This window comes from Notamacropus eugenii, chromosome 3 (genome assembly GCF_028372415.1).
Source record: "Notamacropus eugenii isolate mMacEug1 chromosome 3, mMacEug1.pri_v2, whole genome shotgun sequence".
Classification (NCBI taxonomy): Eukaryota; Metazoa; Chordata; class Mammalia; order Diprotodontia; family Macropodidae; genus Notamacropus; species Notamacropus eugenii.
In genome coordinates this window covers 401598140-401615512 of record NC_092874.1, presented here as the reverse complement: position 1 = coordinate 401615512, position 17373 = coordinate 401598140, and the positions used below count along the sequence as shown (strand labels likewise).

General features: G+C 35.7%; 1 protein-coding gene and 1 long non-coding RNA gene across 13 annotated transcripts in view; one reads left to right on the top strand and one right to left on the bottom strand.

Annotated features, from left to right (window-relative positions):
* Positions 1 to 17373, bottom strand: part of PALM2AKAP2 (PALM2 and AKAP2 fusion) — a 536456-nt gene that overhangs the window by 160747 nt on the left and 358336 nt on the right. For all 6 annotated transcript variants that reach the window (XM_072650185.1, XM_072650184.1, XM_072650187.1 and 3 more), the window contains one exon: positions 6091 to 6176. In XM_072650185.1, coding sequence (XP_072506286.1) covers positions 6091 to 6176 — 86 coding nt within the window. The remainder of the gene's footprint in view (positions 1 to 6090; positions 6177 to 17373) is intronic.
* LOC140530993 (uncharacterized) overlaps positions 12584 to 17373 on the top strand; it is a 53873-nt gene continuing 49083 nt past the window's right edge. For all 7 annotated transcript variants that reach the window (XR_011976240.1, XR_011976236.1, XR_011976237.1 and 4 more), the window contains exon 1: positions 12584 to 16739. This is a non-coding gene — a long non-coding RNA (uncharacterized lncRNA). The remainder of the gene's footprint in view (positions 16740 to 17373) is intronic.

The window sequence follows — 17373 nt, the reverse complement described above, 5'->3', positions numbered from 1 at the left end:
AGCGACTCTCTCAGCCCAGAAATTGCAGAAAAGGGGCCAAAGGGAGCATTGGGAGAGGGAGTTCTCTATCTGGTGATTGCCCAAACCGACAGAATCATTGATCCAATTCTCGTCCACTCCAAGTATAGACAACACAAGTTAAGGCAGGTATTTGAAGAGGAATATCTAAGAGTTGCATGGTTTTAGGAGATTAATGTCAGTACTCAAGCAGGGAATGAACTGGGCTTTACAAGGAATGCTAACGATAGAAGTAAGATCAAATAAAGAAAACTACATTGCACTGAGAAGTACAGAACAAAAATAGAAGGCTGGTGAAACCTAATTTAAGTGAGATAAGAGAGCACTAACTTGTGCTGCTGATGTATTCCCATCATCAGGCCTCACTGAAATACTTTCCTGTTTCTGAAATAAGTGATTTAACCTTACACACCACTGTTGATCTATTGTTGATGATGCTTTAAAAGTCATGGAGAATGGGAATACTGCCATAGGATTGGAGAGAGGCAAACATAATCCTGATTTTCAAAGAAAGAGAAAAATTTTGAAAACTATAGAAATGTAACATTGATTTTGACTGATGGGGGGAAAATTCTAGAATTTGATCTAGTGAACATTTGTAAAGGGAAGGCATGATAGCTAAGAGCCAGTATGGGTTCATCAAGAATGGGTCATGACAGTTCAACTTCATTTTCCTTTTTGACAGTTACTAGACAGGTAGGTCAGGGGATTGCCATAAAGGTTGGATAGCTAGATTTCATCAAGGTATTTGAAAAAGTCTCTCATGATATCCTCGTGCAAAAGGTAGGGAGATATAGCCAAGAGGAGAATATAGTTTCATGAACTTGGACTTGGTTGAAAGGGGTAGGAAAACAGACTATAGTTAGAGAAACTGGGTTCAAGTCCCTCCTCTGAGAACATTTACTACTTGACTGACCTTGGGAGAGTCACTTCTTAAACTTCAGTTTCCTCATCTGTAAAACAGGAGGTAGTTGAACTAGATGGCTTCTGAGATCCCTTTCAGTATTAGTGTAAGATCCTATGAGCAGGTATCACTTGTACCATATAGCCATCCTTCTAAAGTACTTAAAGTTTATGCTCATTATTCTAAAATTTTGTTTGCATTACTTATTTGTTTGGTCAACTTCAAACATAATATCAGAGTAACTTTTAGCCCTACTCTTCCTTTTTGATTTGTCAAAAATTCCAAACGAGCAAGTTTGAATTAACTTCAACTGTTTATCTGATATCCCTTTTAGCTCATCCTGTTCATTCACAGCTTCTGAGTTTCTAGTCTTTGCAATAAGTCAATAAAATGCAAACACATCATTACAACTTCTTTTCAAGCTCTGCTAACCATAATAGCAATCATATGACAGCTGAGATTATTTCAGACCAATCACTACACGAGCCTATCTGTCCTTTATTAGTTTTCCCTTGTGACAGCATTATGTTGGCTTTAAGAAAAAAATGCCTATTATGCTGCTAATGCCAATTCAGCCTTCTTATCACAAAGCAAAGCTAGCAATGTCAATTCTGCTCACAGATCCTCCTGCACAGCTGTTACTGATGACAAATCCCAATATTACAACTGTTGTCCTTTCTGAGAATCGGAGGTGTCATTATTTTTTGCCTGTCAAAGCTGACCCTCAGATGTTTTATACACAGGAATTCTTTTAATATTGTAATTAGTCAGAAGTGTGGACTAATTTGGTTATGTTATTGTTTAAGCGCTAAAGGGAAAATGAATTATATGACTAAGAAAAGAAATATCTAGATCACTAGGGTTAGGTTTTAATCCTAGGTCCCTAAAGGGAAAAAAAAAAGGAATGGCATATAATTATTTGTTCTTGTACTCCAGTGCCTGCCTAGCACAGTGCCCTTCACATAGTTGGCACTTATCAAAATTCTTTTTAATCTAGATTGGAATGAACTTGACATGATTGTATACCAAAAAATATGGGGGACTCAACAAACTATCACCTACTTCAATGTGTCAAGTATCTTATTTCATCCATGTGGGTAGGAATTCTTTCCCTAATATGCTTTAGCATATGGTCTTTGTGAATTGCTGTGGTTGCCCAAACATCTAGTGATAAATTTCTTCCAATGTACTTTATCTCCACTAAAGTCCTCTAGAGACTGTCTCATGGTTGGATGGAACCTCAGAGAGCAATGAATGGAAGTGCCCTTGGCTTTTCAAAGGTCTGGAAGAAGAATGCAAAGTTGGCTAGGTCCTACCAGGTAGAAAAAGCTTTATATACAGAGTTAGTAATAGACTGTATACATGTCATCCAAAGACGAGTTTTACTGAGCTCAGGGAGACTCAGCAAAAACTTGAAATAATAAATAAATTCACCAAGGCTTCAGGATACATATTAAATCTACAATTTTTTTTGTATTCTTATATATCATTGATAAAGATCAAGAAAAATTAGATTAAAATTCTATTTGAAAAAATGAAAATATTACATACTTTGCGTTAATTTACCTAGGCACACATGAACTTCATAACTTTTATGGAGAAGTAAAGGAAGAATAGCCAGTGTTCATGTGTGGGTCAGATCAACAGAATAAAAATGTCAATGCTTCCCAAATTAATTTATAGAAAATGTAATTAAAATGTGAATAGGGTTATAGTACATGATAAAACTCTAAAAACACTGATGTGAAAAAAACAAATGGGCAAGAATATCAAGGAGGCACTGGCGTAAAACTGGATGAAAATAGATGACTAGATTTTAATGTAGCAATTACCATTGAAATAATTTGTTTCTGGGTTAAAAAAAAAAGACCAACAACAGAATAAAAATCCCTTTTATAGATTCAAGTATACTTTAATATAAATCTAAAGAAAAATGAATAATGGGGCAAGGATTAATTGTTTAATAAATGTTGGAAATTGTATAGCAACGTGGTAAAAGCAAATTCAGATCTTCATCTCCTACTATATCACATAACAAATTTGGGCTAGATCAAAGAGATAAACATACAAATGCTAGAAGAAAGTACTGTAGCAATAAATATTTATCCCGCTTGGAAAAGGAAGATAACTTTTTCTCTGTTGAACAGACAAAAAAGAAATTTTTGAGGAAAATATAGAGGGACTTGATTATGTAGAAGTAAAAAATTTGACAAAAACAACATAACTGCAAAGAAAAATAAAAATATTTGCAACAATGATATGAGATAAAGCCTGATAACTAAAAATTACAAAGAATGTACATAACTATTCAATAACAACATCATGTCTCCATTGGTTTAAATGGTTAAAGGATGTGTATAGAAAACTTACAAGAAAATGTAATTTACCATAGTTTTCAAAGAAAAACATGATAATTAAAATGAAAATAAAAAATAATTCTGAGTTATTATTTTGCCACAAAACTGATAAGAATGACAAAAATCAATTGTGGGAGCTTTGAGAGGAGAAATAGGCATGTTTCTATGCTGCAAATTGGGAATCTTTTCAAAGAGCAACCTGGCAGAATACTTACAGGAGTTATGTCACATCCTTTGACCCACTAATACCACCACTGGGAATATACCCTAGCAGTGATATAAAAAAAGGGAAAAAAAGAACTATTTTTACAAAGGTATTTATAGCAGTATAATTTGTAATGGTGAGAATATGGAAACAACCTAAATATCCATCATTTGGGGGATAGCTGAACAAAATGTGTCACGTCAGTATAGTAGAATATATAATAAAATTTTAGAAGGACAGATCTGAAGAATAAAATTACATTAAAGGCATGAAAAAAGGAGAATGCAAAATGCAGACACTGTCTTTTTAGAAGGAAATATATGCATGACATAGATATACGTAGAGAACAAAAATGATCAAAAGATTACAAAGGGAGAAAGTAATAGAAACAGGGAGGCTGTGGCTGGTAGAGTGAACAGAATTCTGGACTCCCGAGTCAGGAAAACCTGAGTTCAACTTCAATCTCTGACTTTACTAGCTTAGTGACCCAGATTAAGTCACTTTAACTTCAGTTTCCTCATCTGTGAAATGGGGGTTTATCATTGTTTTCCAGTTGTTTCAGTAGAGTCCAATTCTTTGTGACCCTATTTGGGATTTTCTTGCCAAAGACACTGGAGTGGTTTGTTAGTTCCTTCTCAAGTTCATTTTACAAATGAGGAAACTGAGGCAAACAGGGTAAAATAACTTGCCCAGGGTCACAGAGCTATAAGTGTCTGCTCCCACACTGAACTCAGGTCTGTCTAGTGCTCTATAAGGATCGATTACCAAACATAGGCACTCTGCTAAGTTCTGGCTATACAAAAATAGGCAAAACACAGTCCCTGCCCTCAAGGAACTCACAATCAAATGGGAGAGACAACAATAAATGTGTACAAACAAGCTATATAGAGAATAAATAGGAAATGATTAACAGAGGGAAGGCATGTGGGAAAAAAAGCTTCTGGTAGAGAATAGGATTTTAATTGAGACTTAAAGGAAGCCAGAGAAGCCAGTAGAGGAGATGAGGAAGGAGAACATTCCAGGCATGGGTATACCTAGAAGTTCAGAGATGGAATGAAGATTAAGAATCAAAAAATAAGGTGTAAGAACAAGATTGGAGGTGTAGGGGGTGCTGGGTCATGAAGGCTTTCAAGCACCAAGCAGATGATTTTATATTTAATCCTAGAGGCACTGGAGTTCATTGACTAGAAGAGGGACATGGTCATCCACAATACCAAGGTTGTTGACAGGATAGCATGGTATATTTGTAAAGTGCTTTGCAAACCTTAAATCTCTATATAAATGCCAGTTAGTAGTAGTAGTAGTAGTAGTAGTAGTAGTAGTAGTAGTAGTAGTAGTAGTAGTAGTGGTGGTGATGGTGGTGGTGGTGGTAGTAGTGGTAATAGTAGGGGTAGTAGTAGTGGTGGTAGTAGTAGTAGTGTGGTAGTAGTAGTATGTTGAAGTTCATTTTTAATGTAATTAGTTTCAAATGTAAGTAGAATTAATTTTGTTGTTCAAAGAAAAACACACAACTACTTTAAATGAATAAAATGGAATGCTATCCCATTCTTTTCCTCTTTGCCAGTGATACAGGAATAGGCTGATCAGTAGTTTTCTAGATCATATAGTTACAGGATTTAGAGCCTGAAAAGATCTTTTTATGCATCTGACAACTTGTATAACAGATTCAGCAATGATGATCTCACACAAGCTTATTCATCTGCTCATTAGATCTGGATTCCGGAATGACCCATTTTATTAGCTTTTGGTCATTGCAGTGCTAGCTAGAGTGGACTGCTCGTTCCAGGCAACAGTAGAAATTATGCGTCTGGATCAAAGCTGGTTTTTTTTTTGTTCTTTCACTATGACCAATAGAGGCGAGACCTTCCAGCTTGCTGGACTTCCAAATGGGTGTCTATATTACACAGTGGTGGGTTGAAACTACTGAAATATACTATGTATAAAGGTGGAGCAAAGCTAATAATAACAGTACATATGTGTATAGTCAGACAGTCAATAACTTTTATTAAGTACCTACTACGAGCCAGGTACTGTGCTCAGCTCTGGGTATACAAAAAAGCACAAATGCTTGTCCCTGCTCTCAAGGTGCTCACAGTTGAATGAGGGAGATATTACTGGTTTATAAAGTGTCTGCTTCACAACAATCCTATTCAGTAAGCAGTCCAAGTATCTTCACTAGTGAGGAAATAGATTTGGAGAAGTCAGATAATCTGTCTAGTCACATGTAATTCAAACCTAGATCTTTATTCCCAGTCCAAGACACTTTCAAATACACCATGATGCCTTATGTCAAGTTACCCCTGACATACATGTTTTAGAATCTGGTTCAAAGTATTTTCATAACCCAGTACGCGAATTGAAGGAAATTCCACATCTGTTCCCTTCACTAAGTTCTGTAATTATCTAGGAAGGAAATCCTCCCACCGGAAGTCAGTCATCTAAACTACTGGTCAATGAGTCTGCCACATCAACCCTTTGCTTGTGTACAAAAGGAACACCCCAGATGTCAGACAACAGGTTTTTCCTAGGAATAGGTAGCAGTTTACCCTTGGAAAATTGACATGCTTCTGTAGTTTGTGATAAAAATGAAATGTAGGTAGACTTACCTGTACAGTCATTTCTGCGTCAAAAGTTTCTAATGAGTTGAAGGTTTTCTGATCACCACATGGCAGCACACTGTCCCACTGAGATCCTGCAAGGTAAAGCATATATTTGTAAATAATAAAGTTCTCTGCCTTGGACTAATAACAATCTTATTGCATGGTATTGTGAAGGGAAAAGAAAAAAGAAAAACAAAAGAAGCATTTAATGTCAGAAAACTCTAGGTCAAGTATTGCTTTTGCCCTTAACTAGCTGTGAGACCTTGGGCAACTCATTTAAAAACCAAAAACAAACCTCTGTGTCTCAGTTTTCCCATCTATTAAACAGAAATAATACTTGCATTAACTATCTCATAGGGCTATTGTACAGAAAGTCTTTGTAAACTGTAAAATAGTCTTATAAAGGAATTATTATTCTATGGGTTATATAGTTCAATAGTTACTTTTATATAATTAATTGATTAGTTGCAGGAGGATTACCTCTAATAGTCTCCTACAAATCTTGCTTTCAAGTTCAATGTCAATAAGTTTTTCATCCTATTCTAAACACTTACTTTGCTGGCTTCTAACTCCTTCTGTGGTACAGAAAAGCCCTTTTAAAGCCAAACTATTTAATCATTAGCTGTCAAGTAAGGTTTGAGAAAGGGCATAGACCTGGATCAGTGTAAAATAAAAAGTTCCAGCATTGAGTGGGTTACAGGAATGAAGGTCAAGGGATCAAAGAGCTTAGAATAGGATATTTCAGAAGTCAAATGAACTGGAATAAAAACCAAGAATCACCTTCCCAGCAAAACTGAGTATAATACTGCTAGGGAAAAAATGGTCACTCAAAGATATAGAGGACTTTCAAGCATTCTTGATGAAAAGACCAGAACTGAAGAGAAAATTTGACTTTCAAACACAAGAATCAAGAGAAGCACAAAGAGATAAACAGGAAAGAGAAATCACAAGGGACTTACTAAAGCTGAACTGTTTACATTCCTACATGGTAATATTTGTAACTCTTGAGACTTTTCTCAGTATTTGGGTAGGTGGAGGGATTATATGCACGCGCGCGCACACACACACACACAGAGCACAGGTTGAGTTGAATCAGAAGGGATGATATCTATAAAAAAAATAAAATTAAGGGATGAGAGAGGAATATATTGGGAGGAGAAAGGGAGAAATGAAATGGGGTAAATTATCACTCATAAAAGAGATAAGAAAAATCTTTTTCAATGGAGGGAGAAAAGGGAGGAGGTGAGAGGGAAAAAGTGAAACTTACTCCTCTCACATATGGCTTAAGGAGGGATTAACATGCTCACTAAATTTGGTATAAAAATCTATCTTACACTACAGGAAAGCAGGGAAGAAGAAGACAAGTGGGGTGAGGGGAATGATAGAAAGGAGGGCAAATGGGAGAAAGGAATAACTAGAAGTAAATACTTTTGGGAAGGAACAAGGTCAAATGAGAGAATAGAATAAATGGGGGGCAGGATAGGATGGAGGGAAATTTAGTTAGTCTTACACAACATGACTATTATGAAAGTCTCTTGCAAACCTACACATATATAGCCTGTATTGAATTGCTTGCCTTCTCAGTGGGGATGGGTGGGGAGGGAGGGAGGGAGAGAAGTTGGATTTTAAGGTATTAGAACTGAATGTTGAGAATTGTTACTGCTTATAACTGGGAAATAAGAAATACAGGTAATGGGGTATAGAAATCTATCTTGTCCTACAAAAAATGAGAGAAGATGTGGATAAGGGAAGGGCGGGGTGTGATAGAAGGGAGGGCACATTGAGGAAAGGGGTAATGTAAGGTGTTATGGGGTGGGAGGAGGGGAGAGATGGAGAGAAAAATTGGAATTCAAAATTTTGTGGAAATGAACTTTATAATCTAAAAATAAATTTAAAAAAGAAAAAGCATTTTATTATTAATTTTATTATTTTCAACTCCAATGACCCAATTAGACAAATAAAGTATTGTTTACTAGCATTCCTCAAAGAAACAGCTGAAAGAGGAAGATAAGAATACTTTATAATTAGTATATCAAGTATTTGTAAATGGAGTATTTAAAAGTAAAGTTTAAGGAAGTTAAACATTACATTTTTGTGTGCTTAGAAAATATTTCTTCCCTTCTAGACCATGTAAGTGCAAACTTTAACCCAGTCTCTGTCTAATTATAATAAATTCTGATAGTAGTGGAGTCTAAAGTTTAATTGCACTTATTTACTAAGAATTTTCTCCTCTCCCTTCTTCCTCATGTCACGATCTTTGATTTCATGTCCCTCTCCCAACTATTTGCTCCTTTTCTCAAGTGTCTGATAAAGAGGTGATCCTCCCCCTCACCAAGTCCAACTCCTCTGCCCATACTCTTGATCCCATCTTCTCCTGCCTTCTTCAGCATTCTTTGAAAAAGCTCTTCTCCTTCTTCTCCTCCTCCTTCTTTTTCTCCCCCTTCTCCTTCTTTTTTTCTTCTTTCTCCTCCTCCTCTTTCTTCTTCTTCTTCTTCTTCTTCTTCTTCTTCTTCTTCTTCTTCTTCTTCTTCTTCTTCTTCTTCTTCTTCTTCTTCTTCTTCTTCTTCTTCTCCTTCTCCTTTCTCTCCTTCCCCTCCTCCTCTTCCTTCTTTTCTTGGGGAAGGTAGTATCTCTTAAATTTTTTGCTAAAATAATTCCTAAATCTAGCAGAGTGCTTGTAAATAGTAGTTAATAAATATTGGTTGAATTTACAGTCAATGAAATGGATCTGAAATTAGTGCAAATAAAAATTTCCTGTTTACTTTTTTAGATCTTATACAAGACAAAAGAAATTACTTTTTCTATTATAATGACCCTAACTTTCAGTCTAACTCTAAGAGATCAGATATGGAAGGTTCCCAAGTAAATTCAGCAATGCAGAACATTCTTGAGGTCATATGATGCAATAGAAAGAACTCTGCATCTCAGAAGACTGGAATTTGAGACCTAGTCATTATTAGCTGTATGACCCAGACATCTTCTGTGGGAACTCGGCGTTTAGTTTCCACATCTGTAAAATGGCGTTAACAACCGCCCAGTTCACAAAACTGTTGTGAGGGAAATGATTTGTAGACCTTATGAGTAATTGTTCTTATCTGATAAGAGTCTGCCATTTGCCTGGTATCTTAGAGCCAGTGGTTCCTGTAGTTCTCATTCAAAGTAGGAAATTAAATGGCTCTTCTCAACACTCTCTTCAATTTGTCCAGTTTAACTGAATTCTGATAACATCTGATTTTACTTATGTTTGCAAAGGGATCTTTCATTCAAGAACTTCAGCTTTAAATCATCACCTGGTGCCAATGACTGCACAGACTGACAGCCATGGAAACTAGATCAAGGAGGTTTAGTGACTTGTTACATAATCTACGCTCTGACAGTAAAGAGAAAAAAGTATTGAACTAGAAAACACAGATGGAGGGAGTCACCTCTAAATATTGTTTTCTGGAGAAGAGTCTCTGCTCTGAGCTGTTCAATTAAATCATCTTTCTTTAATGGGGCTAAAAGGACCTAGAGCTTAGAGGTCAGTGCCTGAAGTGAGATACCATTTCCTGATGTCAACAAGTGCTCTTGACAATGATTTAATTCAACAAGCATTCATTATGTGCCTAATGTAAGCAAGAAATTGTAATAGGCATTAGGTACTATAAAGGCAAAAAAAAAAAAAAAAGAGAGTGAGAAAATTTCTGTCCTCAAAGAGCTTATATCCTACTGGAAGAAGAAAATAGGATGGATGCTAGGAGGAAGAAAAAGATGTGGAGAAGATTTTATATTTGCTATTAGGCAAGAATGTGCGTATTACAAAGATAATATTTGATCTGGGAGGAATAGTAGGTGCTTAGCAAATGTTTGCTGATTGGCTGAATAATTCCAATCAATAATCATAATAATTAATAATAATCAATACTAATAATCAATGCAATTCCAATAATCATTCCAATTTATAAAGCACTTTGGCTTGATATTCATAGTCTGATTTTGGATAATCTCATCTGTTTCGTAAAACAAATATTTTGAATATTATTATCCCTCTTCTGAAGATAAGGAAATTGAGGTGAAATCACTTGAGCAAGGTTTGCAACTTGAGCAGGACTCAAATCTGGGACCTTTATTTCTAGGGCCAATGCTCAGTTCACTAAGGTTATCAATTATGTTGCTTACAAAGTTCCCTCCAGCTTTAGTAATCATTTCCCTGACCTCCAAGTTCTTCCCACAACTTATAAGGCTGTCCCAAAAGTCTTAATGTAATTTTAAACTTTAATTACTTCAGAAGTATACATGTCACTAAGTTATAAAAACACCATTTGAACATTTAATCATTTAAATTTATTTCATGCTTACTTAATTTTATGAATTTTGAGTAACAAATTTTTGATTTCCATTTTTAACAAGCTTCTGGATGACACTTTCTCAGACCAATGGATCAGTGGAGAAGGCCCTCTTATTTCATCATCTTCGTCACTTGATCTGGCTCCTAAAACTATCTTAGATGTATCAAAACCCCATTCTGTGGATGATCCTAAGGCTAGGATGACAAATGCAATCCTCAGACACTGAATATCAGCAGAGAAAAATTTTCACGAAGTTAAAAAATTGTCTAGAGGGCTGTATACAGCATAAGATGATAGTTATGTGTAATTTTAATACAAAATAAATATTTTAAAAACTCAGATAGTTAATTTTCCAGTGTTGCTTTTGTAAGTTTGTAGCACTTATACTTCTGAATTTATTAAAGCTTAAAACTACTTTAAGACTTTTGGGACACTTTTTATCTTCCTGGTCAGAATTTCCATTCAAACTGTAGTACTCAACATATAGACTATAACTTATGATTGATTATAGCATCTAACTATAAGCTACATCTAGGTTATAACAATAAATATAAACAGAACAGATTATAGACTGGAGTATTTTTGTCTACTGTAACACAAGCATCATAACTCATTCTGATTTAAAAGGATGTCATATATAAATAATTTGACCTATAAATATTGATAATAATGTATTTGTTTGTGTCCCTAAAGTATTTGTTTTCACATGACCATAGTTCTTCTTTTCCTTCCTCCTTTTGCTTAAAATATTACTTAATAAGATTACAAACCCTTCAGGGACAAAAATACTTTTCCAATACCCCCAGCACCTTACATAGTACTCAATACACAGAATCACTGAATCTCAGAATTGGAAGATATAACTGGTGTTATTTAATTCAACTCCACAGATGACTGAATTGTCGTGTCACTAACAAGAGGGCATCCATCCTTTAAGACCAAGAATCTTTTCCTTTTTTTTTAGACCTCAAATGTTAGAGACTGTATTCTGAGACAGCCCATTCTACTTTATGGGGGGCTAAACTGACCTTTCTGAAACTCTCACCTGGCCATTCTTCCTAATCCTGCCCTCTGGGGTCAGGCCAAGCAAGTTGAATCCCCAGCACCAAAGCAAGTTCCTGGAGGTGGGCCTAGTTTTTGTATTTGTATCTCCACCAGCCTTGCACTGTCTCCTGAATACATTAAGAGCTTAAAAAAATGCTTTTAAAATTGACACAAATTTCTCTGGTATCCTCTACTTATAAGGAAAAAGGAAAGATCTCAAAACACCTTGGGTAGACCTCTACAATGAATTAGTGGGAGGTCAGACTCAAGAGTTGCTCAGGATGGGAAAGTATGGAGAAGTAGTGATTGGAAGCATTAGTGAAAACCTCCAGATTGAAGGGATCACAGATCTATTGGAGTATTTAAGGTGAGAGCCCTCTGCATGCCTAACAACAGCTGTCATGGACTCCCCAAATCTTTTTTTCTATAGATAGTTCCTTCAAGGGTTCCTTAAATGGCATGATTTTGAGACCCTTCATCTTACTCTAGGCATTTCCAGTTTGCCAATACTCTTTCTAACATGCAGTGCCAAGAATTAAACACAATATTACAGATGTGGTCATAGTAGAGAAGTATTACCTTCAAGGTCCTGGACACTATACTTCCCATAATGCTTGTTGAACTGAACTGAATAGAATCTTAATAAAGTCTAACATCATATTAAATTTTTGGTCTCATATCACATTATTGATTACTGAGTCTGTGGTCATCTAGGCCTGCTGGATTTTTTTCAAGCAAATGGCAACCTTGCCATGACTCCCTCAACTTCTGTCTGTGATACTAATTTTTTTTTTTTTTTTGCAACCCAAGTATAGGACTTGACATTTATTCTGATTCAATTTCATTTTTACTAGATTTGGCTCAACAAATAATATTTAAGGAACTTTTCACCTAACCAACTTAAGATGTTTCTTAATGGATAACAATCAATCATTTGAGAAGCATTTGCTAAGCCTCTACTATGTGCTGGGCACTGAGAATGCAAAAAAAAATCAAATCATTCCTGCTCTCAGGGAACTTACTGGGAAAAACAACATGTAGACATATAAGTAAGATATATATGTATATATACACATATTTGTGAGTGTGTATAAATGTTTATTTAAAGTAAATTTGAATTTATTTATCCATATCTGCATAATTTACCTATATTGTTAATTCTCCACTAAAAATCCTATTGACAAACTTGCATGATCCAAAATTCCTATACTGTCTTAGTTTTAGGACAACAAATCCTAGGCACAGGAAAAAGAAGGTCTGGGACGTGATGCATTTTGGGTGGTTTGTAGATTCTATATTCTAATTCTTTCTAATTGCCTTCTTCCTTGGGACTTGCATGAGCAAAACTCAGATTCCTTATGAATTAAGTATGATAAGTAAGAAAACAATATATCAAGATATAAGTTCACCAGTAAGATCTAATGTTTAGCTGGGACAACAGGCTCCATGCTCATCTGTGTGAAGGAGATGGTTTTGGTTGAGTCTTTTTCTAATAGGTGTGATTCGTATTTATGCGTACATTTGTTTACATGGATGTCTACTTTCATTGGATCTGAGGAAATGACTATAGATCTCAGGTTAGTATTTAGGAGACGGCAGGAAGCCAACTGCACTTTATTTAATCTTGTTGACAATTTGGGGAGGAAAATATCTTCATGACTGAAGGCAGAGCTCAGGGCGGGAGATGATAGTTTCTCCCTAGGGTCTTCTTGGAAAAGATACTGGAGCAGTCTGCCATTTCCTTCTCCAGCTCATTTTATAGAGGAAGAGCTGAGGCAAATAGGGTTGGATGACTTGCCCAGAATCACACAGCAAAATAAGTGTCTGAGACCATATATAAACTCAGGACGATGAGTCTCCCTGATTCCAGGCCCAGCATCTCTATCTTCTCTGACAAATAGCTGCCCCCTCTCTGCTCATACTTATGCTAATGCAATGGAAAGCCTCCTGACTCTGGTGTCATTAGATCTGAGATTGAATTCCAGCTTTAGCATTTATTATCTGGGCAAGTCAATCTCTATGGGCCTCAGTTTCCTTATGTTAAAAATTAAGGGATGGATATGGGAGAATGCTTTAAATTTCTAATAATAAGAGAACTACAAATCAGACCAACTTGGAGCTTTCATCATGAGCTTGATAAACTTGCAAAAAATGACAAAATATGGCGACAGTACGAGAATGGTTCTAAAAAGATGGACACACTAAGGCATTGTTGGTGGGGCTTTAAATTGACCCATCCATTCTGAAAAGTAATTTGAAATTATGCAAAGTAATTAAAATGTGCCGACTCTTTGACAGAAATTCTGCTTCCAGGAATATACTTCATGAAGGTCAATGACAAAAAGAAAGGCTCCCTAGACACCAAAATACGTACAACAGCACTTTTTGTGTGATAGCAAAGAACTGGAAATAAATGAGGGAACAGTAAAGCAAACTGTTATACATGAATGTAATGTAATATTATTTTGCTACAAGGAATGATGGATACAAAGAAGAATGAGAAGATTATATGAACTGATGAAAAGTGAAGTAAGCAAAAGCAGAAAACAATATACATGTTATCTAAAAAAATATCTGTTAACTTCACATTATTCTGTATATATACTAATGTATATAGAAATGATATAAATACACAACCATAAGCATATAAGTATATATTTATACTTAGCAGTGTATTTATGTATATATTGTAAAACGTGCTTCTCTCCCCTATTAGAATGTAAGCTATTTGTAGGTATAGTTTATTTCTTTGTATTTGTATCCCTAAAACCTAGCATAATGACTGGCACATAGAAGGTGCTTTAAAAATATACTTTGCTTGATACTACAATATAAATGGAAAGAAAACAATAAAACAATCATGCTGAATTCTGTGAAATCATAATAGCCAAACTTGGATCCAAAGAAGAGATGTGAGAAGGTATCTCTCTCTCTCTCTTTTTTTTTTGTAAAGATAGGGATAAATTATTATTATTATTATTACTGTAGGTATATAATATCAAACTTTTTCAATGTCTTTTATTGAACTTTTCCCCCCACTTTTTTATTCTTCATTATTAAGGATGACTTTTTTAGGAGGGGAGGGGAAAAGGATACAGTGGGAAGTGTGGTGATGTAAAGACAAGATATCAATCAACACTTTAAAAAAATTTGGGGGTTCTACTAGATGTGAGGAATCAAACATGATCTGGAACACTTACTCTCCTGTATGACTAGAAACATTTAAATGTAACTGGGAAATATTTAACAAAATAAAAGTACAACAGAACACAGAAAATGTTAATATGTGGTTTTCTAAGTCAATACACTGCCAACAAGGATTTTTATGTATAGTTTAGTGGTTCCTCTGCTTCTATTTGAATTTGGAATGACTGTGCTGGATAACCTCTCAAGTCTCTATCAGCTCTAAATCATTGATCAGTGTTCTAGACTGCAATATTTTTTTTGGATCCTAACTCTATTTTTCAATCTACTACTGTCCCTTTTATCTTTGGCTCATCTACAAAATCTGATAAGCAGACCAGCCATAACTTCCTCCATTCAATTATACAAATGTCAAATGGAGCCGACAGATAAATACCTTACAGGTACCTTCATTCAAGTTAACATTGTTCCATTAATGAGTACTGTTTGGGTTGGGTCTGGTCATTCAACCTGTTAGAATTCATCTCACTGCTCATCTAGCAAATATTGCTTCATCTTGACCGCAGGATAACATGGGGAACAATGTCAAATGCTTGGATGAAATTTAAATAAATTATACACACAGCACTCTCCTTGTCTACAAGTCTACTTATTCTGTCAACAAAGGAAGTGAAGCTGGTCTGCTCTGATTTGTTCTTGATGAAGATGTACTGGCTCTTCGCAATGCCTACTTCCTTTTCTTGAAGTTCATTAACAATCCTTTTAAAAAATGAACACATTCCATAATCTTGCTTGAAATCAAAGCTCACCCACCTATGGCTAGTAGACTCTACTCTCTTTCCTTTGTGATGAAGCATTTGTCTTCCTCCAATTCTGTTGCCTCTCTTGCATTCTCCTATAGTCTCCTATATCTTCCAAAGATCACTGGCAGTGTTTCTGTAATCATATCCTCCAGTTCTGTCAATACCCTGGGATGCAGTTAATAACTCATCAAGAGCATCTCTATTATCTTCCTTCTTGGGTTTCAGTTTCCTAGTAGTTTTTGCCCTATCCTTTTTAGTCTAAAGATCATCCTCCTTGGTAGAGACTACAGAAATAAACATTAAATAGTTGAGAAGTTTCCCTTCTCCCACTGTGCATTATCATTGTTTTTTACTACTCCACACTACAGTCTTCATCCCTTCCTTAATCTCTTTCATTTTCCCCTAGTTACCTAAAAAGAAAATCTGTTTAGCACAGTATGTATTGAATAAATATTTTTTTTGATTGATGACTTTTTGTTTTTTTAAAAATGACTTTGAAATCCCTAGAATAACACTTTTTGGAAAGAGAATAATCTTACACAAATGCTTTTCTCTTCAGGCCTCAAAGGAAGTGTAGGAGAAGAATGTATTAGGTTTGCATTTCCCTGTAGTGTGACAATCTGAGATGTGTCTATTATATTAAAGATACCTGTGATATTAAACTCCAGTTGGTGTCTTTTTGTAAAGATCCTTAAAAGTGGATAATATCAACCTATTGCTTTTCATTGATCTTATCATTCTCATACACAGCCCACATGAAATAGACCAACCCTTACAGCTAGAGAAAACCCTCTAACAACACCTCTCTAGCTTTGATCTGCTTTCATTAGAAGCCTGTTACTGATTTGTTTTCTTTAATTTGTTGTTGATTTCAGCTATCCATGGTGTTTTTTCTTGGTTGATGAGACCTCTACAATAAAATGACAGGACAACGTAATAAAAATGAAGTGACACCAAGAGGTTTTCTCTCTGTCTCTCCGATGCAGGTTCACAAAGGGGAAAAGGAAATCATGGTAATTGAAGATGGAAAGGGATTTGGACTGTTGGTTTAGCAGGTAGCAGGGCTTAAGAGCATTTATCCTGGAAACCAAATAAATGCTGCATTGTTTTATCAAAGGAGACAGGATGTAACACTTAACAATGGAAGGCATGACAGCTCAGGGGTAGCTTGTGTGGGACAGTAGCTGATGTCAACATTCCAGATCAGAACATTGGTCCATTTCCTTAGTTCTGTCCCTATTTATAGTCAGAAATCTGTTGACAAGCAAGAGGCTCCATAGCAGAAATGCTGCAGATTATAGCATTTTACTTCCCTGAAGTCGACCCAAAAAATCAGGTATGCCATTCCTAAGAGACCATGATAACTTGAATTCAACTGTTATCTTTGTAATAAATTAGAACCCTATCATAGCTTGGGGAAGTTGGTGGCTCAACAGATAGAGTTCAGAGGAGGGGAGGGTCAGGCAGACACATCCTCTCAGTTCAAATCCAGCCTCAGACACATATTAGCTGTGTGACCCTGGGCAAGTCACTCTGTTTGCCTCAGTTTCCTCATCTGTAAAAGGAGCTAGAGAAGGAAATGTCAAACCACTTCGGTATCTTTGTCAAGAAAACCCCAAATGGGGTTATGAGGAATCGAACACAACTGAAATGACTGAATAACAACTACCTTAATAATAAATATGTATATTATAAAGCTTTCACAAGGTAGAAATTTTAAAAAGATGAGATAAAGATAAAATAATATTTGATCCGAAAGTCAATAGGCATTGGAGTTTATAGAGTAGGGGATGAGTGAGGTTAGATCATTAGAATATAAACTCCTTGAGGGCAAGGACTGATTTTACCTTTTTACCTATCATGTTTGTTTTTTTTTTTAGCACAATGACTGGCACAGAATAGGCACTTAATGCTTGGTGAACTTTGATGAAGGGAAACACTTTGGCAGCTAGGTGGAGGATGAACTTGAA